We start from the raw sequence: 22,995 nt of genomic DNA on the forward strand, positions 1-22,995 counted from the left end.
TTTTTTTTTTAAATTTTAGTTCGTTTATATGTTTTGAGGTTTTGTGTGACGTCCACTCCTTGTGTTTTCGTTGAACTAGTGCACATTTGGTTTCGGGCAAGCTGAAGCCCACCTCCGGGTGCATGATATTCTCACACATTGGTGAGCTTCAGCTGTTTTCTGCTCTTTGGTCGGATTGTTGTCTCTTTAACACATTCTTAATTGTATGCAATGCACTTTGGTGGATAGTTGTCTCATCATATATCAAATCTTCAAATTTTTATATGTCATGGTGATCTTTATATTTCATTCATACCTAGATTAACTTCATCATTATCAAACACCACCTCAGTAAGGAAAGTCATGAAGCTCCAGATGTTCGTGAAATTGTTAGGTTTAACATATTTCAACAATAATGCAGTGCAAAATATTTGGAAATAGTATAAAACCACCATTTTGAATAGGTTTTACAAAGAAACTATATTCAAGTAAAAATGTATAGATTTTAATATATATGCTTTATGCACATTTCTGGAAGTTGTGCAGCATAAAATATAATTTCATGATTACAAAAAATAACACTAATATGGATTAAAAAAACATTCAAAAAACTTAAACATTGACCTGAAATAAACCATGAAAATGATGTCATTGTCAGCTGAATCCTATCTGACAGATATGTATATCTTGCAAAAATTCAAAAAACAATTATAAAATGACCTATCATGATAATCATCATAATATATGTACAAATATGATGGTCAATGAGACAACTCTCCACTAGTGACTAGAGACAAAATGAGATAAATGTTAGCAACTTAAGTTAGCAACTACATTTTGTACAATAATTATCTACAGACAAGACAATATAGTGAGATATTCAACATCAGTCCTTCCATCAATTATATATAACTGCAAAGTTCATTTCAGATTTGGAACAGAACAGGATATAAATATGGTGAAGTCAGCTTCCTAAATGTAATTTATCCATTTCCACAAAAAAAATGTATGCAGCAACATTCCAGCAGTGCCTGCATACAGAGTATATACCTCTCAGTTGATATGTTATTCTGAGGCTTGTGTTACCTATCATTATTTCTTGATAGAAGGTATCTGCAAACAGGAAAGCTTTTAAACCAAGGGTTTCTATAGACAAATTTGAAATCTTCTTTTCTAAAGTTTTATGGATGCCATCACCATTGATTGAACATTATGGTATACCCATTTCACAGATGATGGTGGATATGTTCTAAATGTTGTAACTACAATACAATCCCCTTTTCCCCAACTATGATCATGATCTACAGATAAGACTTATTACCAGATTTGTACTAAAATGAATAACAAGAAGGGTGCCACATGTGAAGCAGGATCTGCTTACCCTTCAAGAGCACCAGATTTGACCCCCATTTTTTGCTGGTCTTCATGTTGCTCAGTCTATGGTTTTCTCTGTTGTGTTTTGTGTACTATTGTTTGTCTGATGGTCTTTATTGTTTTTTTTTTAACCCTGGCTTCATCAGAGTTTTTCCTTATGAGTTTGAATGTCCCTTTAGTATATTTTGCCTCCAAAAAATTGTATAGCCAGTCAAGGTCGTTAAAAACTTCTATTTGTTCCAGAGAATTGATTTTTGCTTTTCTTAATATTATTTATGTCAATTTGGATTCAGTTTGCAGTTGTAATTGAAGAAGATCAGTTTAAAATAAGGTTGTTGGTAAAAGAACCATCCTTTCAATAGTTTTAAAATATACCCAGTAAATTGTCATTTCATGTAAGTTTATTGATATGTCTAACAGTTTCCTTTACTCTTTGGTTAGCTTTGTCTACATTATCTGTTAACTTCTCAATGTTGTCCATTTGGATGTCTAATTCTTGTTGTGTAGACAAAGCCACTGATTTAATATTCTGTAGAGTCTGACTTATTTCTGCTACTTCTTCATCTGTAACAATCTGTTTCTGACAGAGAACTTCAGTACCTTCCTGGTAAACATTACCAGATGATGGTTGAGCTAGGTATGCAGGGACTGTGTCATAACAAATAGTTTTCTCATCATCCACTTTAGAAAACAATTCACCTATGAAAAAAATTAAAAAGAATTCTATAGGTTAAACAACTATATATAAGTTATAAGTTTGAAATTGATTAAATTGTATCTCATACAATTCATAATGTATTGTTTTATGTGTACATCAGAGATGGGTTCGATTACTTTCAATGTAATTGATTAAATTACAATTACTTTGTCATTTGTACGATTAAATTAAATTAATGATAATTACATCATTTCTGAAAGTGTCTGATTAAATTAATGATTACATTGGCAAAGTAATCATGATTACATCTGATTACAATGAATTTAAAAAAAAAACACTTTTGAATGATGTGAATGAATAAACGTTTAATATACTGTAGCATTTTTAGTAAGGACTATGTTTCATATATTATAAAATGATAACTTTTAACTTCATCTATTTGATAAAGCACAAAAGTTCACTACATACATAAACATTGTGTCACAGGTTTTAACCCATTCCACTTAGATCTCTGAATTATTTTGACTTTAATTGAATAAAGATTTATAAAGAGTTTGCTCTTTGTCTTTTAACCTCTTCCAGACTTTATATGTATTTCAAGGTGCAGTTTATTGAAGTTAAAATATGGATGAAATAAAGTTACCAGTAAAAATCTATGTAAATTTAAATAAAATTGTTTATTCAAATTGTAAAAAAAAATACAAGTTCTAAACATCATTGTATTTTATATGTCCAGTCCAAAACATATAAAATGTTGCTTATTTCAAACAAAATTTTTCCAACTTTTAATTTTGTTTGTGCTAATTAGAGAATTTTTGTCCTACAGCTATACTCAAATGGTAATTGCAATAAAAACAAACCTTAATTGGTTTTCTACCTGTCAATTCAAAGTTGACAAAAATCACAATATTAACAAAAGATAATAATTCAGGGTTAAAGAGAAGTATTACTAGAATATAAAAATAATAATAATAATAATAATTTATTTTATTAAAGTGTCACATACTTGTCTACAGATTGTTTATACAGTTTATATAATATACATTGCACAATAATAAAATAAGACAAATACCCAGCCTAGAAAGGCTTATGAGACACTATATATACAAATATATATCTATTTAACAAATACAAAAATAAAAACATAATAAAATGTTAAAAATGTTTAAAATTATCCGGATATTACACATCATAAAAAAAATATTAACATAAGTAGTAAAAAGAAAAACCCAAAAAAAACAAACCAAAAAACATATCTTTTAAAAATAAATATGACAAAATTAAGAATGACGTAAAAGATAAATAAATGATATGTGATAAAAGAATATATGTTAAAGAGGTTATACAAACAGATTGCGAAGAATAAAACGAAGTAATCTTGTTTTATTAAAACCCTCTCAGTAAAATAGTCAATAAAAGAATATGATTGAAATGAATTAAAAAAAAAAAAATAATAATTAAAAAATAACTGTTACTTTGACTTTTACAGAAATATACAATCATGAATTAAAAAATAAATAAATTAAATATAACTTTGACTTTTACGAAAATATACAATTAAGACTGTAGATTACTTTTCAGAGCGCGACGTCTTCTTATCATATTATGCACCAAGATAGATAACTCGTATTGTAATTCAGCATTTTGAATTAAAAATACAAATTGATTAAAATCTGACTTTGTACAAAAAGAATTATCCATGACCATAGCTCTGTGAAACAAATTAAACCTTAAGTCACTGTAAATGTCACAATTAATCAAAAAGTGTATTTCATCTTCTACAGCATTATTACAAAATGGACAAATTCTTTCTCCTAACGGTATTGGTGGTTTCGTATAACGACCCGTCTCGACAGACAGAGGTAAAGTTCCACATCTAAGTTTACATAAATTACTTCGTAAGTGGCGTGGCATTGCGTTAGTAACATAGTGTTCAGGTTGAAGGTCCTTCTTATAACGTCTATATAGCCTCAATTTGTTTCCATTCACATTCGAATTGTCATTCCAAAGTTTGGTAAACCACAACTGTTCGTCTAGTATTCGTAATTTACTTTTAATCACCTTAAAAAATAGTTCTTTGCTAATTCCGGGCTGCATTAAGTGTTCTACAGACATGTTGCGAAATAACTTAATCACATTACAGTTCCAGGATCTACGTTTTCGTTTCGACCATAAATGTATCTTATAGAAAGTACGAGAATTATCTGAATTTTCAAGTTTATAAAAGAATCTCAAAACTTCCAGTCTTTGTTTAGCATGACATGACAGCCATCCTAAATCACCCTGTACTGCCGTATTGCTAGTCAATTTAGTCACTCCAAGGAATATTTTACTAGCCCTATTTTGTACGTTATTAATGAGTCTATGTTCAGTAAGTCCCCATATCGATGCACCATATAACAATATTGGTTGTACCAAACTTTCATACAGTTTTGTGAACACTTGATATGTCATACCACCATAAGCGTAAAATTTCACAGTCAGACAGCTCAAAGCTCGGCTGGCAGATTTAGAGAGTTCTTTGACGGTTTTATTCCATGTTACATGTTCACTGAACCAAATGCCTAAATATTTGTATGAATCTACATATACTAAACTATGACTTCCACAGAAAAAATTGAAAGTAGAACGTTCAACAGAGCTAGGCCTAAAATGTATGACATTTGATTTACTACAATTAATACTTAATCTCCATTTATGGCACCATGCATTAACACAATCAAGCATACATTGTAAACTTGCCTCACTTGGACCTAGTAAGACGATATCGTCTGCATATAGTAAGATGCTTACATTTATACTATCAATATCAATACCCTTATTCAAAGACTTAATTTCTGTAGCTAAATCATTGATATACAAAGCAAAAAGTGTCGGAGAAATCAGACACCCTTGTTTCACACCACATGAAACCGGAAACATTGACGTAAAGACGTTGTTAACACGTACAGAACATGTTGTGTTGTCATACAAAGATTTAACAGCATTCAAGATTTTTCCGTTAACACCAAACGTTTGTAATTTAAACCATAAACAGTCCCGATTCACATTGTCGAACGCCTTCTTCAGGTCAATAAAGCAGGCAAAAGTTGACAGACGTGACAATTTACGGTCATTGATGATAGAGTACAGACTATATATTTGATCTAGGCAGCTTCGCTTTCTACGAAATCCACATTGTTCATCAACCAATACACCCGAATCTTCAATCCAATCTCCAAATCTAGAATTAAGAATGTCACAGTAAACTTTACATGGCACCGACAAAAGTGTTATCCCACGATATGACAAAGGAAGCCGAACGTCTGTACTATTTGGTTTCACTATTGGATTTATAATTCCTTGTTTCCACTCAAGTGGCGAAACACCGTTTTCAAAACAAAAATTTATAATATTTTGTAACATATCGATACAGGTTTTGTTTTTTAGAACTTCTGCTGGGATATTGTCTATGCCAGCTGCCTTTCTTAATTTTAATCTGCTCACCGCTTTCTCAACTTCGCAACGAGTGATAGGTTCGTTTAAACAAGATGTATCAACGTGTTCCGGGTCTGATGAAATTTCCCCCTTCTTTATTCTGTCTAGGTGACATTCATCATATAACATGCTGTCAGTTTGATCGTTGAACAATGTTTGATAGTCCGTTTTCCACTTTTGTAATACATGTTCTTTGTCCGTAGTAACTTCGCCATTATCATCAATAACCTCCCACGGTATCTGATCCCGCCTGTCATTTGAAATTCCAATTTTGCCAATTTGTTTCCAAAAATCTCGAGAGTTCGGTTTTTCAAGTTCAGTCATCAAATCCATTTGAAGTTTATTTTGATAAGTTCGTTTTGCTTTCCGTAAATGTTTGTCAAAATCGTTTCGGGCAGCACAATACTCTTGTTTTAATTTACGTTTAATGTTTGTGTGGTCACTACATTTAAGCCATAACTTTTCCTTTTTGCTTGCTGCGTCCCACTTCTGTTGTAGTAATTCACTCCAATAAGGCTTTAAGAAAGTCTTCGCCTTACTTTGCTTCGATTTACATTCATATTTGATAGGACTGGTTACAGTAAGGCCGGCTAGATCCATTTCGTTCATTAAAAAGTTAGTGAAGGAACCATATGCTTCGTTGATACATCTATTTGATGAAAGTTCATTTTCAATACGGTTGACAGTTTCGCTGATTCTTTTAACACAATCTTCCGAATTCAAGAATTCTGTTGTTAACCTTGACGTATCATATCTTTTATTTCCCTTGAATTGAGTTTCAAATGCTGGTTCATCATTCGGACGTTTGTTCATAACAGCTAATTTCCATTCAAGAATCGAATGATCCGGTGTTTTATCTGGCACGTCCATATTGTATCGGTCGATCAGGTCGGATATAATATTCACTTTAAAATCGCTCACTGAAGGTATAGATTCATGCGGTACCATAACATAATCCACAACAGACTTTCCTTTCTTTGAAACGCATGTATAATTGTTTTCGTTTCCTATACGGCCGTTCAAAACACAAAAATTACTATCGACTAAGAAATCCACAAACAAATCTCCATAGTGATTCTCGGTTTTATCGATTACCTCACGAGAAGGGATGCGATCAACACCTTCAATAAAGTCAGTATTATATCCGATACGTGAGTTGAAGTCGCCAGATATACACACAGTTCCTTCATTTTGATACATATAAACCTGATAGAGAAGGTCGGCAAAAAAGGTTTCTGGGTCACACCGTCTTGAAGAACCTTCCGGTGGTAAATAACAGACACACAAACAGAAACATAAAGTTGATCCCTTTTCTTGTAATTTAATCCATAGAATATCCTCTTTTGAACAATCTAGCAAGGTCACATCAAAAATGTTATATACGCTATCTTTGATAAGAAAACATACACCGCCTGAGCCTCTCTTAGCATTGCGATGCAACAACGAACGGTTATTCCCTACAAATCTATATCCAGGTACGCTTATGGTATCAGAATTTCTTAAGAATGTTTCACATAAAGCTATAACATCATAATCGCCACATAGAAGAACGCTTTTCCTAAACGCTGAATTATCATTGTCATATATAGACCACCCATTTACATTCCAAGAACTTAGATGAAGAAATTCCTATTTTCCGTCGGTTCCGTCACGCTGATTACGTACGATTTTAGATCCAACCACTCTATATTTATCGGACTTTCCAATTTCTTTGAGAATCGTGCGGAGATTATTTTGCTGAGAGCGCACCTCCCACGGGATATCGTTTTCTATATAAACGCTGCTGAATGATTTATTTCCCTTTAATTTGGATTTTGCCTTCATTATGGTCTTCTAAAGATTGTACCTTTGCAATAACCAATCCAGGTTTTGAATCACGTGACACTTTGCGCTCAGCCTTTAAAAACTTGATGTTCGACAGTTTTAATCCATCTCTTATTAAGGAATTTACTTTGTTTAATGTACATTGTGGATTATTCTCTTCGTTTTTGCCATGGGGCAAACCTTTAATGACAATATTGAGTTTCTTTTCATCATTTACTGACGGTTGTTTAACTACTGAGGCGTACGATTGTTCCATACTGTTAACTTTTCCCTCCAGCACATTGACTTGATCTTTAAAGCTGGATAGTGTACCGTTAATCTCCTTCTTTGCCTGACTGACTTCATGTTTCACCTTTTGTTCTATGAGCTGTGCTAAGTCTTTAGACATGTTCTTTTCCAAAGTATCAATGCGTTCTGTTAGTGAAATATGCATAGTATTCATACTTTGTGTCAGACTGTATACTAAATGTTTTAAATCACTCATATCTGTATTACTACAAACTTTAGTACCTATAGAATGACTATCGTCTGATCTCAACTTTTTGACACTTTCTTTATTAGAAGAATCTGAGTCTAGTGGTCTCTTCAGACTAGCACCTTTATTAAAGTTACTTACGAGCTCTGAAGTATTCGCTGCAGTTTCAATTCCTGCTGTGGCAACTTTGTTGATTTTTGGTGTCATAACGGACTCAACATAGGACTCTGCGGACTCGGTACACAATGGATCGAACTCAATAATGGCTAATCCTTCCATATTTTGGTATATTTAGGTGTAGAATGTATCAGTAATCACAAATATCACAGATGAAAACAAAATTGTTCACTTAAATCCAAGCAAAACTTGAAAAATATACGAATTTTATCAGTACAAAAAATATAACAGTTATTATCAAATAAATATATATATACATCTTTAAATTGTCAATATATGTACAATATCTTTTATAACTAATGCCAATTACATAATTGTATTTATATTTCTCTTCTCAGGTTAATGCTGTAACACGTTATTCTTTTTACTGAAGTATACAAATTAATCAACATGCTTTATAAAGTAAACAAAACTATCTTAACATGCTTTTTTAAAATATTTATTAAATAAGAATAACAAAAAGGTTCATTTCTTGACCGTAAACAAAGTTAAAAAAATTGCATTGTAATCAGAATGTAATCTAAAAGTAATCAGGATTACAGGGTGTTTTGAAAAGTAATTGATTAAATTAAATTACATGTAATCAGATTTTTGGCTGATTAATGATTACAATGATTACTCGAAAAATTGTAATCAATTACAGCTGATTAATGATTACAATTACAATTACCCCAACTCTGGTGTACATGTACATGTCATGCTGACCATCAAGGGCCCTTGATTGGAATAATAAGTATTCTTATTCTTATTCATTCTTTTTGCAGAACAAAGGCAGCAACCATTTGATTTTCTGGGGGGGGGGCATGGATTTTTTTTCCGGACAAATTTTCAGGCGAAAAACAATCTATTTTTTTTTTGCGACAAGTCGAAAACAATTTTTTTTCTTTCAATTTTAGCATTACATATAGTGGCAGCTGAGGGTGAAACAAACAATTTTTATTTCTTAGGGTCAAAAACAAATTATTTTTTTCTCCAAAAACAGGAAACAAACTTTTTTTTCCAAAAAAATCCATAGCCCCCCCCCCCCCCCCCCCCCAGAAAATCAAAGGGTTGCTGCCTAAGCAAATAAAATATGTTTAAACTAAAAATTCATGAATATTCAATTTTTGGTTGAATAATGTATGAGGGTCTATTATTCTGTAAACATTTAATTTTCATCCCTTTTTTTCCTTAATCTTCAAAAAATTAACCCCTTTTTTCTGTAATCTTCAAAAATTAGACCACGCATTTCTCTAATCTTCATTTTTTTTGCCTGTTATTCTCTAATCTTCATTTTATAAGGGCATTACTCTTTAATCATTTAACCCCATCCAAACCCTCATTTATGTTGATGTGCATGTTATATTTTAGGTGTACATCTTGTAAATATTGGAAAATCAATTTAGGAATAAAATAGGTTTTGGTGAAAAAAAAGAATCACTAATTTTTAGAAACATTTTTTGTTACTTAGAAATCCCCTTATGGTGTTGGTTTTTTATATGTAAAAGTGTGACTTGCTCTTTTGTGAAAAATGGAAAATATATACAGCTAATTTTGTTCATTTAGTATACTGCATTGTACATGTATGTCTACTAGCTATATTTTTTTTAGATCATTCTTGACGATAATTAGTTTTTATTTAACACAATTTGAGCAGGAGCAACTTCTCCTTTTTTTCATGTCAGAAGTGTGTAAATTTATTCATAATCGTTATACTGACTGCTAGACTTTATAAAGAAGAGGGTTTCTGAATATTTTGTTAATTCTTTTCACTTTACTTAATTTATCACTACCATGAAGAAAGGATCTCTTATCAGACTAAAGTCACTTGTGTGCATTGCATATTGGTAGAATAAATATAAGTTGAAATGTATCTACCATTTTATCCCTCGAACATGGAGACCAAGGGAAATAACTCAAACTTAAATTACTTCATTTGAAACCTATCTATACATGTAAATGTTGTCATATTTATTTCTTTTTAATCTAAATTTCCTAATTTTTCTTTAATTATTCAAATAAGAAATTTTTCTCTTTTTTGTAACGAAAGTTGAAATGTTTAATTCTAGTCATTAAAATTGATAATTAATCTTAGTTTCTCAATTTATAAAATTTATAATGTATTACACCAATCAAGTTAGATAACCCACAATTGTCTCACCTTTTGCCATGCCTGTAGAATCAATAAGTGGCTTCTGTTTTCTCATTTTCTTCATTTTTTCTTCTTTGAAGACATCTTCTATAAACTCTACTTTGCTTTTCAGTTTTGCATCAAGAAGTCTAAGCACAGGTAGAAAATTTGTACACACAAAGTCATAAGTCAAATCTTGTTGACCTATCCGATATTGTGTTACTGTGATTTCACAAAGTGACAAAACTTTCACCAAAGATATAGCTCTCCAATCAAAATTATGCACAACCTTCTGTTTTTCAGTCATAATGAACAGACCTTGGATACAGACTCTTAAAATTCCTAAGTGTTGATAATTCATCTTTCCCATTTCAAGTTTTGTATATAAAATCTCATAGTCTAACTCAGTAGGCAAATCTTTGCTTTGAATTATTTCTAAGCTTTCCCTTTTGTACTGTTGTGGTATTTTCCACTTCCCTAGCCAGCTGTCTAGGCCAGAAACTATACTGTCTGCAATGTCAAGATCATTGTTAATATCATGCATGGTTGCGAAAGATGATTCAATTTGTGTGCCTTGTTCATGCAATACAGTAACAGCATTATTTAATACCTTTTCTGAATCATGCACACTATGCAGAAGTTTCCTACCCATTTCTGTTTGGACAAATGATTTTTGAGTGGCAGTTTGTGATTTTTTCCTTGCTTCTGAGAAGAGATTTTGATGTTGGAAATACTGGAGAACATTATAAAGAGATGTTTGATCTGCTAATGAAGAAACCCAGTATTTTGTTTTGTCTACCAAAGTTATCACTAATGCTCTATAGACCAATCCTGTGAGAGACTTCTTTATGTCTGTAACATCATAGTGGTGTAGTAATTTGATGTATGGGTGTGCTGTTTCTGCCACCTCTTCCAGGAACTCTATATACTCTGGGGTCAGTTTCAGCACACCATACTTCCATTTTCTACTCTCATTGTCATAGAAAGAAACTGACCATGATCTGATTGTAACTTCACCAGGATTAAACATTTTTACCTAAAAAAAAACCAACAATATTTACATGAACCAAGACATAAATTCAATGAAATGAAATGAGGAATATTCAGACATAGACCTGTATACCTTATAACTGTTTTATATCACAAAAATAAGGGGGTATATAGTGATAGAGGATTAAGTCTGTATGTTTGTTCATTCTTATTCACCACTTTTATATCCGCAACTGCTTCTGAAAGATATGGTCTAGACAAAAATAAAAAATAGAAGGATAAGAACGTTTTCAGTAGATAAAATGAGCTTAATGTGAATCAATGATAGGGAGTCCCTTAAATTGCACAACTATTTGTTTAAATTTCAGTTCTATATCCCAACCTTATAATATTTCCTGTTGCCAAGGAAACTAGAATTTGTTTATACATGTTTCAAAATTGGTTACCACCTCTCATGGTGGATTTCCGTCATTAATCAGGATACATGGCAGGTTTGAATAGGCAATCATACCACATCTCCTTGTTTTTCAATTTATACATGTACCATTTATATTGGCATTTAATCGTTGGAATAAGTTCAAATATTAATGATGTCTTATTTAAAGGCTATCTAATTTTTTTCCTGTGACTGTAAAACAGTAAAACGGCTTCTCATGACATTATAATTATTGGACTAAAATCAAATATTAGGCATATTAGATTTCTCAAAAGCTTTCCACACAGTACCAGACAACAAATTATTACATAAGTTAGATCAATATGGAATTAAAGGAAACACACACAAATGGCTTAAGAACTTCATAACTGCAAGATCAATGCAAACCATCGTAGGAGGCGAATCATCTGGTGAATACAATAGTTGACTCTGGGGTCCCCCAGGGCACAGTCTTAGGACCAATCCTGTTCCTGTGCCACATCAATGACCTACCAGACAGTGTAACATCATCAGTAAGACTATTTTCCAACGATTGTCTACTATACAGAACAATTAAAAATTGCCAAGACCAACAAAAACTACAAACAGATTTGGAACAACTAGAAATATGGGCCAACAAATGGGGGATGCGTTTCAATGCCAAAAAGTGCTATGTTCTATCCATAAACAAAAAAGGAGAAAATTCTACATGCTAAACAAACACATCATACAAGAGGTACAAGTGAACCCGTACTTAGGACTCCAAATCTCAAACGATCTGAAATGGAGTATCCACATAAATAATATCAGCAAGAAAGCCAATGCCACCTTGGGCTTTCTTAGGAGGAACTTGATGAACGTACCAGATGCATGTAGGAAAGTAGCATACATATCCCTAGTAAGATTGACAATAGAATATGGCGCAAAAATCTGGAACCCATATATGAAATGGGATATTGACAAATTAGAACCTATCCAAAACAGAGGCATACGATTCATTAAGAAAATTTGCAGGAGTCGAGAAACAGGGTCCATAACAAAAATGAGATGACAACTTGAAATTGAGACGCTAGAGGAAAGAAGACACAGCCTCCGTCTTATTCTGATTTACAAGGTGGTTGAGGGTCTGGTGCCGGCTCTACCAGCCGACAATTTTGTCATACCAGCACGACCTTAAACGAAAGATAAAAGCCAAAACGTATTCAAATTAGGAAACTGACAATATCATCGAACATCAAGTCATCAATAACACCAGAGGACTAAAAGTACCAAATAGCAACAAACCACAGTATAAACATTCATTTTTTGTGGAAACAACTATTCACTGTAACCAACTACCAGATAAAGTTGTGCATGCAGGTTCTGTAGAGGCATATAAGACCGCTCTACAAGAACAACGGCTCTCTTCTCCACCATGTATAAAAGCCTAAACAGGACCACTACAGATACAGAATTTAAATGATTTTTATCTAGGAGTTTGACATTATTTTCTCTAAAATAAAAGTAATCTTATTTAAAACTATATCATTAGACGGTTTTATCGAACTTGTCTATTTCTAAGAAAGTGGAATTACCTTCGAAAAAATGCTATCACTACTGGTTTAATCTTATAATCAACACATTTCGTCAATCTGTCCCTTGTTTACATTCTACTTTCATTTTCAATAATACAGTTGCTTCCCTTGCCGGAAACGATTTTTCGTTCTCAGCCTGTTAATGATTGGTTGAAATTACCATTAACGAAGGAAATTGATTGGACACTTACAGCGGCATGTTGCCTAGTATCATCAAGCGGTAACACGTTTGTGATGGGTATGTTTTCATCAATGTTTACATTTTCATTAATGAAACTTGTTTATCTTTAATAATTAGCATGTTCTTAGGACATTGAAAATTAATTGAGACAAATCCTGATGTATTCAGTTTCTAATTTAGCGAAACATAATGCACGTATAATTTTCGATATAAAAATATTTTTCTTCTATTTTCACTTCAATCTTTAATTGTAATTTGATTTAAGTACGTTTGTACCTGTTTGAATGGAGGAAGTTTGGATATCATTACTTCTGTGCAATAATTTTAATACCAAATCTTATTCTGTTATTTGCAGGGTCAAATATGCATACGTGTATAATTTTAGATAGAAACTATCTTGTTAAAATTTAATCAAGTTTGAACTCTTCACTTAGACAAAAACTATGAAATATTTAAATAAAAATTTCAAAAATGCTTTAATACAGAATGCATGTCCTATTTGTTTATTGTCTCTTGTAAAACCATTGGGTAAAATGATGACCTTGTTACAAGACATTACCACAGAATGTACTGGCTGTACATTTCTGTATAAACTGGCAAAATTACTAAATATTTTGCACCTGCTCCATGTATTCTTCTCTCTTCAGTCTTCTACTTTTTCTACTTCTATGTGGTAAATCTGCAGTTGGAAATTCCGCAGATATACTGTGCACGTGTGTCAAACAGTGAATGCTAGTCAATTCGTTCCAAGTCTGATTCGTTCCAAGCCAGTTCCTTCCAGATTTGGACAATTCGTACCAAGTCAATTGTCAATTCATTCCAACTGATTTATTTTATTATTAATCAAACTTAGCAATTTGTTCTAACTGATTTATTTCATAATTAATCAGACTCAACAATTTCTTCCAACTTTTTTTTTTATAATGTAGACTATATGTCCGTATATCAGTGTATTTGTGTAAATCAAGCTACAGTGCACGGCAAAAATTGACAATTCCTTGTCAAATTTTTATGCCCCACCTACGATAGTAGAGGGGCATTATGTTTTCTGGTCTGCATCCATCTGTCTGTTCGTTCATCCGTCTGTCCCGCTTCAGGTTAAAGTTTTTGGTCAAGGTAGTTTTTGATGAAGTTGAAGTCCAATCAACTTGAAACTTAGTACACATGTTCCTTATGATACAATCTTTCTAATTTTAAAGCCAAATTAAACTTTTGACCCCAATTTCACGGTCCACTGAACATAGAAAATGAAAGTGCATGTTTCAGGTTAAAGTTTTTGGTCAAGGTAGTATTTGATGAAGTTGAAGTCCAATCAACTTGAAACTTAGTAAACATGTTCCCTATGATATTATCTTTCTAATTTTAATGCCTAATTATATTTTTTATCCAATTTCACGGTCCATTGAACATGGAAAATGATAGTGCGAGTGGGGCATTCGTGTACTTTGGACACATTCTTGTTTTTATATATATTTGTTATAAAAGATTGTTTTTCAATAATAACTTTGAAGGCTTTTATGGTTCCATTTTAACAAAAAATTGTGTTGAAAAATGCAGATTTACAAATGTATGTGTACAATATTTGTTTATTTAGTCATACATTGTTTGGTCGGGTTGTCTTTTATTTTTTCCTTTTCCGGTCAACTTGTAGTCTTTGTTATTTTTTCCTTTTCCGGTCAACTTGTATCATATTTTGGGATAATCTACATGTCTTGTGCAATAAAAAATAAGTTTAAGGTTTGTATCCTTTAGTATGAACAAAACGATGACACCAAAACACACGAAGATTCCATAATGGAATATAAAAATAATATATGGAATTAGGAATCTTTTAGAACATCTTGCCTCTTTTAAGATTCTAATTGGTATCATGTCTGGTCCTATGGGTTTTGATGTGTCCAGCTTTTTGAGTAGTTTGGTTACGCCATTTTCTGTTACTCTTAGTCTTTCTATGTCGTCGATTTTGCTGTTTCCAACAGATGGCATTGTATTCATATCTTCGTCTGTAAATACAATGTACACTATCGTACTGTTCATTGAGTACAAAAATGTATATACCAGCTTTCCCCTTACTGTCTATTACTTCTGTTCCTGAGCTGTTCTTCAGGGTTGAAATGTTGACAGTGTCTTTTTTCCTGGACTTGATGTATTGCCAGAATTTCTTTCCCATGGAAGGCTTTTACTGTTCTTCATTAGCACTGTCATCGTTCAGTATACCCCTGATGTATTTATCGTGGGCTTCTGTCATGGTCTGCTTGACAAGATCTCTAGCTTTTCTGTATTTTTTCCAGTTTTCTGATGTATCATAGTTTTTAGCTGTGTTGTATCTGCATTGACGTTTTCTAATTAGTCGCTTGATGGTATGATTCATCCAGGGCACATGTTGTTTCCCACTGATGGTTTTTTGTGGGACATGCTTGTTTACACTGTTGACTGTTTTTTATATATGCTGATTCTGAAAACATGTACAATGTACTGTACAATGTATATTATAAAATTTTTGATTTTGGGCACAATGTTTTTGTGAAAGTAACTTGTTGACTAATCATTATCTGTAAATCTAAATGTTCTTGTGAAAGTAACATCCTAATCATTATCTGTAAATCTAAATGTTCTTGTGAAAGTAACATCCTAATCATTATCTGTAAAACTAAATGTTCTTGTGAAAGTAACATCCTAATCATTATCTGTAAAACTAAATGTTCTTGTGAAAGTAACATCCTAATCATTATCTGTAAATCTAAATGTTCTTGTGAAAGTAACATCCTAATCATTATCTGTAAATCTAAATGTTCTTGTGAAAGTAACATCCTAATCATTATCTGTAAAACTAAATGTTCTTGTGAAAGTAACATCCTAATCATTATCTGTAAAACTAAATGTTCTTGTGAAAGTAACATCCTAATCATTATCTGTAAATCTAAATGTTCTTGTGAAAGTAACATCCTAATCATTATCTGTAAATCTAAATGTTCTTGTGAAAGTAACATCCTAATCATTATCTGTAAAACTAAATGTTCTTGTGAAAGTAACATCCTAATCATTATCTGTAAAACTAAATGTTCTTGTGAAAGTAACATCCTAATCATTATCTGTAAAACTAAATGTTCTTGTGAAAGTAACATGTTGAAACGTGCTGAGTAAAGTGAATAAATTAATTTGGTGTTACCTTAGGAATAAATGAATTAATATGTATTATATAAAAAGTACTAAAATAAGTACTTAAATCTATTGGACTGAAACTACATACAGAACACAGTGTTGGAATTGACATAAGCAATTTTCTATTATTAAATGGTTGCCCATATGTCATATTTGGACTTTCATTTTATTATAAGTAAACACATCTAAACAAGTTTTTATATATTAAAGAACCAAATTCTTAATTTGTTGTCAATGGTACATGTATTCAACTAAGGAGAAGTTATATATATAATATGTATATGGAAATTTGATATTTAAAGACCCATTTACCTAATAGCAGATAAATTTTGTATGAGATATTTACATTTAAAATGAAATCGATTTGAATTGGAAATAAATTGAATTTTCACATACAAAGAAACAGTTTTATTGGAATTACTTGACAATGTTGACTTTCTTTCAATATCAGGTAAGATTGATATATATCATCAAATAACTTTTGGCTGTTTTGCACTGAAAACAGCATTAAGATTTAATTTAAACTTTAAAATTTGAAATATTAGGTGAAAATCTGCATGTGCACTTTCAATATTTGTTGATTTAACGGAATTCCATTCTGATTAAAAATTTCGTTTTGTCCAAAAATAAGATAAACTGATTTTTAACAAATCTACAGGGTTAAATCTGTATATGTACAAAATTGTATATATTATAAACCTAGATTTCCTATTTGCACTAGTCAAGAATCTGGTGACTTCATGTCAACACTTATTTAAAAAAAAATTGATTATTATATGCAAAAAAACTGGCGTACATTAAAAGTTAAAACCTTCTCCTTAAAGTTTGTATATACAAATGTATAAACAGCTTTATCTACCTACATGTGGATGATGTTTCTCTTTTCAAGAAATTATATATTGTAAACAAAGTGAGTAAATTGTCAAATGGACTATTGAGATAAAATTGGGGTATTATTATGAATATCTTTGTTGCATTAACATCTTTGCATTGCAAAAAATTGCGATTTAAAACTTTCACATTTAAGATTATCCTTGTACAAATTTGTATCATTTTTCATTGAAATGAGTGACTTCAGTGAGGGACATGATACGATCAGTAGTCTGTTCATAATTTACTATTGACTTTTGATTGTTGATTTGGTGTCAGAATTTATACTGTTTCAATTAAATTGCATTAGTTTCACTTTGAAAAACATTTAAGTATAGTCAATCTCTTTTTCTTTTCAGGTGTTCCTTAAAGAAAACTGATGCTGAAAATGGAAATAAGATAGCAAATATCCCCACACGTTAACATGGGGGACCCAAGGTTATATGCTGGTATGGAGGATGTTTCCTTGAAGAAACATCTGCCTTTAAGACAAACTGCTCAGAAACCTATGCTTAAGTACCAGCCAGTTGCTAAACAGTTACATGCCTTCCATCAATCTGATGGTGTATACTCACCTAATGATGTCCACCATTCATACAGCAATCTCAGCCAGGCATCAGACAATGAACCAATGGTACCAGCACCCTTTAGGATAAGTCGGACCAATAACTCTGTTTCTAGTTACAGACAGGGAGGTCAGACTTACGTTTCACCAAATAACATTGGAAAGCCAGTGCCACCCACAAAAAGTAATACTAATCCTTATGCTCGCCCATTGAGTGCCAAAGATATTGTAAATGATCTTCAGAATCAGCATTCACAGAAAATTAAAAAAAATAAAAGTGCCCTTCAAGTTAATCCTGGCCAAAGTCAAGTGCCTTTTCCAGTTAATTCTTTTATGCGACCACAAAGTGCTATTAAGAAAGAGGCACCTATAACAAAAGAAATAATATCAAGACTTAATGAGAACAATAACCGTGAGCAATCATCATCATCTAGTGGATCCAGAACTAGTCAAACGTCAACTCCAGTCTCTGAAACATCCAAATCATCATCTGTACTCAAAACTGTCACTTCAAATTTAAACTTAATGAATGGACAGGTTACAACTATTGAGACAAATGGTACAACTGTTATTCAGAAAGTCACACCACCTGCAAACTTCAGTGCTCAAATTAACAACATTATCACTAAAGTGACAGAGAATCCAAAAATAATTCAAAATGGACAAACAAAACCAGTTATCAGACAAGTGTCTTCTATACCCAAGCCTGGAAGTGCTAGCAATTCAAATTCAAGTAAATCCTCTACCCCAGAATTGCCTTCAAAAGTTCGTAATTTAAATTACACACCAACAAAGCCTTATAATGAAGTGATGAACCCACCCTCTGATGAAGAAGTTGTGGTAAATAAGACACAGGGCAATAAACCACTGCAGACAACTGCTACTACTGTCACTCCTCCAGCTGAACCAAAACCCAAAAGCATAACAAGCAGTGTCTCTGCTACTTATGTCAAGACTTCTCCCATTGAAAATAAATCTAATGGTGGCAGCAATACCATTGAAAATAAATCTAATGGTGGCAGCAATACCATTGAAAATAAATCTAATAATGGAAGCAATACAATGTTTTATAGAAAAGGATCAAAATCTGAAGAAATGTTGCATGAACAGCGACCTCCAGCTGTAGGAAGTCCAACTAAAGGGAAGCAGAGAGAGAAATTGGAGAAAGCTGATAGGGCAGAAGAAGGCTCTGAGGATGACGGAGAAGAAGACGAAGATTCAGTTCCAGGGTATGTATAAAAACAAGATTTTAAAAGACAGTTTCATTATCTATTCCTGGTAATTGAAATATGTATTTTTACATTTGTTTAATTAAATGTAAATACATATATACATACGTAGATATAAGAAGATGTGGTATGAGTGCCAATAAAAATGACTCTCCATCCAAGTCACAATTTATAAAAGTAAACCATTATAGGTCGAAGTACCATACATGTTTACGTGTTTAGTGCAGAAATTTATATCAGTTTAATATTGCAATGTATGCCTTTTTGAAGTTGTTGAAGTTTAACTACATGATTAACCAAGTTGTTAGATGTTCCCTGATAATCTGACATTTCCCACACATATTAATCAGACAAGAATATTGTGTTCTTGTCAAATCCTCTTAGGCTTAACAAATAATCTGCTGATTCTTTTAAATCTTTTGTCTTATATAAATATATACATAATTTATCTTTAAAGTATTTTATAAAAAACTACAATGTAGTCTTGTGTGTTTAAACTTAAATACATACATACATGTATATCATGTATATATACTTAGTGCATGTAAGACAAATTAAAATATTTTAAATGAATATTTTATTTACGACTTTCATTGGTGTAAGATGTACTTCTGCATTTTGAAGTTGAGTTATTAATATGAGTTAAAAATATGTATCTATTTTATCTGTCCATCATACATGTGCTCATACACAGGGCTAGCATTAGGCCTAAAATGACAGTTAAAAATTGCTTTTCCACTCCCTGTGAAATGATTTGGCGGCAGTGCATATTTTTACAGTTGAGTGTAAGCTTTTTTTCTCCAACGAAGAACCAGAAAACCCAATGTCCATTCGTGTTCCAAGAAGAACAGAGATCAAGAACTAGACCAAGAAAAAAAAAACGAAAATATTATCTGAAGATACACTTTCTTATACATGTCATTGCATGTACATGTAAACAATGTCACCATCTTATTATTTTTTTTAAAATGGATGACATATGCGTAACTACATGTATAACATGTAAATGTACATGTACAATGTATAAAGGTTTTCCCTGAATCTCACTATATTGTTATTGTGATCTATTGAGATTGCTTTAAACAAGGAAACATTGTTTTTTTTAAACGAACACCAAGGCAAGAAATAAACTAAACAATTCATGTTAAATACTATCTTACTAAGTTTATTTGTAATGTTCAACATCTAATTGGTCAGATGTTTTGTTTCTTGTCTATGGTCTACATGCATCTCCTGTTTAGTTTTTATAACATGTAAATGAATCATGTGCATATTGTCAGTGTGAAATTTGAGTGTATGTGTACCTAGATTTAGCAAGTAAATAAATGTGTCTATGTTTGGCTCTGAGTAGTGATAATTGTCATAAATTTCAATGAATTGATAGGTATATAGATATAAACTTGGTATTCAAATCACATCTGAGGATTTATAATGTTTAGAATAAGTTAAATTGTTACAAGTTTTTCATGTTTAAATACATATACAAACATATGTATTGATCTTGGTTTATTCTAAATTCTTTCATGTTCCAAGTGAAGTGCACTTTTGTGCAATGAAGTACAATAAGTTGTAATTTTTAGAACGGAAAAGATTTGCCAGATTTCCAAGGGATTTTAATTTTTATTTTAATAAATTTCAAATGTCAATGAAAAGATACATACGTAGCATGTTGTCTTCAATCGACAATTCCAACCCAACAACAGTTTTAATTTTAATACAACAGTATTAGGTTGAGTAAGTATGGTACCAGCCTCTAGATTTGGCAACCAATAATGATTTACATCTGTTGTCAGTTTAGTTTGGCTCTCTTTTTTATGCCACTTTTTCTTGAAAACAACAGAACAAAATTTGCATGTAATAAGATTTTTCTACAAGACATGAAGTTGTTTATCTGCTGTTTTATGCTTGAGGAGCCGTTTGACACAAAATAATTACAAACCAAAAGGATCATATATGTTAAATAGAACAATACAGTGGCTTTTTTATAAATTATATATATATACATTTATATATATATAAGTGCCTATAAATAGCAGCACATGACATACAAATCTATGGGTACATGTACATTGATGATTTACCCAGAATGATATCTTTTGGTTTAAATACTTTTTACTGCAAATTCTAAATTATCTGTACAAAATAGAAAGGAAATAAACTACCCTTGTCATTCCAATAGATACATGTAGCTAATTTTGATACATTTACTTATTGAGATGAGACTGTTGTCACAACAGAACTTTTAGTAGTTAAATAAAACCTAGTTACCTCCCATTGTTTTGTTCTCAGCTATTCAGAATAAAGTGATTTTCTGAATATTAAAAGAAGCCATTTGAAATATTCATAACTTGTTCAAATGTTATTTGAATATTTAATGAGAAATTGGAATAAACTATCATAACGGAACATAAATTTTTATGATTGTAATAATTAAATCTCAGCTCAATTCTATAGACATTATACAAGTAAAAGGTAATGAACTGAAAGACAGAGAAGTTCATTACATAACAAATTGGTCATGCTATCGTTACAAGTAAATGCCATTTTGAAAATCAATTCTGCCATTGATAACAACTCGAAAATTAAATTGATTCCTTTAGAAGACCTTTTCTATTGCTTAAGAGAAAAATCAATGCTTTCTACAGGAGTTCTTCTGTTACAAAATAATTTCTAATACTGAGATAGTGTTATGACAGTGTCTATTGGAACCTTTTAAAAAGGCTACTGGCACCATTTCCTGCCATTGATGACAATTATTCAATAGCTATTTGTTACATGGTAGTTTAAATTCATTTGACCTGTTGTATAGACTCAAAAATGTTGCTTAAATTTACATTGAGAATGAGTGTGATGAATAATTGATGTCAAGGGCTGCAAAGCATGTTTGAAGATTGAATCAATTAATTTAGAAGAGATGCATAATATTGAAATTTTATATCTTTTAATGAGTGTTTAACTAAAAAGAACCTTGAATACATGTATATACCTGTCCCAAATTATGGGCCTGTAATTTAGTGGTTGTTTGTAGTATATCATATTTGTTTTTTTGATTTATGTTTTGCACATTACTCAAGTTGTAAGTTTTCTCTTTTGAACTGTTCTACATTTTTCGTTTCTGGGCCTTTTTTTTTAGCTTGCTATTGGTTATAATCAATCATTGTTGAAAGCCATATACTGTGACCAATAGTAGTTAACTTCTACCACATTTGGTCCTTGATTGAGATGTACCACACCTTATTTTTTTATTCATATTGAGATCTTAAACATGGTGTTGATTAACACACACAGAGCTTTACCATGATGAACATCTAAACCAACAAACATAACATATTATGATGTCTTTGATTTTGTCGTGTCAATTGTTGCTGTCTTATTGACCTCATCTTTTATTGAATGACGAAGAAATGATATGAGTTATTATTGATTTAGTAATTTTATTTATTTGAAAAAATCAACCATGACCCCTTATTGATTTGTAATTAGACTGTTGTTTTTCTGTATTCAATTTTTTTTCACATTTTGTCGTCCTTGGATATTTATGATGATGGGTAATGGTAATTTTCGAAGACCTTATGTGGTTTACATGTACATCCTTATCATTTTGTCTTTGGTAGTTGTCTCATTAATAACTTGATATATATATATGTTACATTTCATTTTTGTGAAACATTACAATTTATCCATAAAGACTTATTGATATATGTACATTAGAATTCAGTGCAAAAAATGGAAATTTTATATATTTTATTTGTGAAATTTGCAATAAACTAAAAGTAATTATGTATAAATCAAACATTTATCAGTTTTTATTCACACCTGTATATATATGTAGGTTTGTTACAAAAGTAGTTAAGGTAAATATTTTTTTTCTTCATTAAAGGTAAAATTAACCAAACATTTAAACATGTGAAATGAAAGCCAATATTGACATTAGA

At 31.5% G+C, this 22,995-nt stretch overlaps 2 protein-coding genes across 4 annotated transcripts in view; one reads left to right on the top strand and one right to left on the bottom strand.

Annotated features, from left to right (window-relative positions):
* Positions 1-462: 462 nt before the first annotated feature.
* LOC139513316 (synaptosomal-associated protein 47-like) lies at positions 463-13,878 on the bottom strand. 2 transcript variants are annotated; one of them, XM_071301709.1, is made up of 3 exons: positions 13,054-13,166; positions 10,105-11,110; positions 463-2,052 (listed from the first exon to the last, which is right to left on the bottom strand). In XM_071301709.1, exons 2-3 carry the CDS (start codon positions 11,102-11,104, stop codon positions 1,745-1,747), a joined length of 1,308 nt encoding a protein of 435 aa, XP_071157810.1. In that variant the 5' UTR covers positions 11,105-11,110; positions 13,054-13,166; the 3' UTR covers positions 463-1,744. The 2 variants fall into 2 exon arrangements, with proteins under 2 accessions (XP_071157810.1, XP_071157809.1); XM_071301708.1 differs by lacking the exon at positions 13,054-13,166 and adding an exon at positions 13,855-13,878 and having other exon boundaries at positions 1,737-2,052.
* The window catches only part of LOC139513315 (tubulin monoglutamylase TTLL4-like), a 38,732-nt gene continuing 28,966 nt past the window's right edge, over positions 13,230-22,995 (top strand). The window contains exons 1-2 of one of the 2 annotated variants that reach the window (XM_071301705.1): positions 13,230-13,291; positions 17,626-19,060. In XM_071301705.1, coding sequence (XP_071157806.1) covers positions 17,691-19,060 — 1,370 coding nt within the window. In that variant the 5' untranslated portion in view covers positions 13,230-13,291; positions 17,626-17,690. Of the gene's footprint in view, positions 13,292-16,629; positions 16,848-17,625; positions 19,061-22,995 lie in introns of those variants that run through there. The other variant, XM_071301706.1, reaches the window with a different exon arrangement.

Source organism: Mytilus edulis, chromosome 2 (assembly GCF_963676685.1).
Source record: "Mytilus edulis chromosome 2, xbMytEdul2.2, whole genome shotgun sequence".
Taxonomy (NCBI): Eukaryota; Metazoa; Mollusca; class Bivalvia; order Mytilida; family Mytilidae; genus Mytilus; species Mytilus edulis.

Excerpts from the sequence above, each read along its gene's own strand:
- LOC139513316 (XM_071301708.1), bottom strand. Across the intron at positions 2,053-10,104 it reads TTCTACAGGCATGGCAAAAG|GTGAATTGTTTTCTAAAGTG; the intron begins GTGAGACAATTG and ends TTTTTTTCATAG.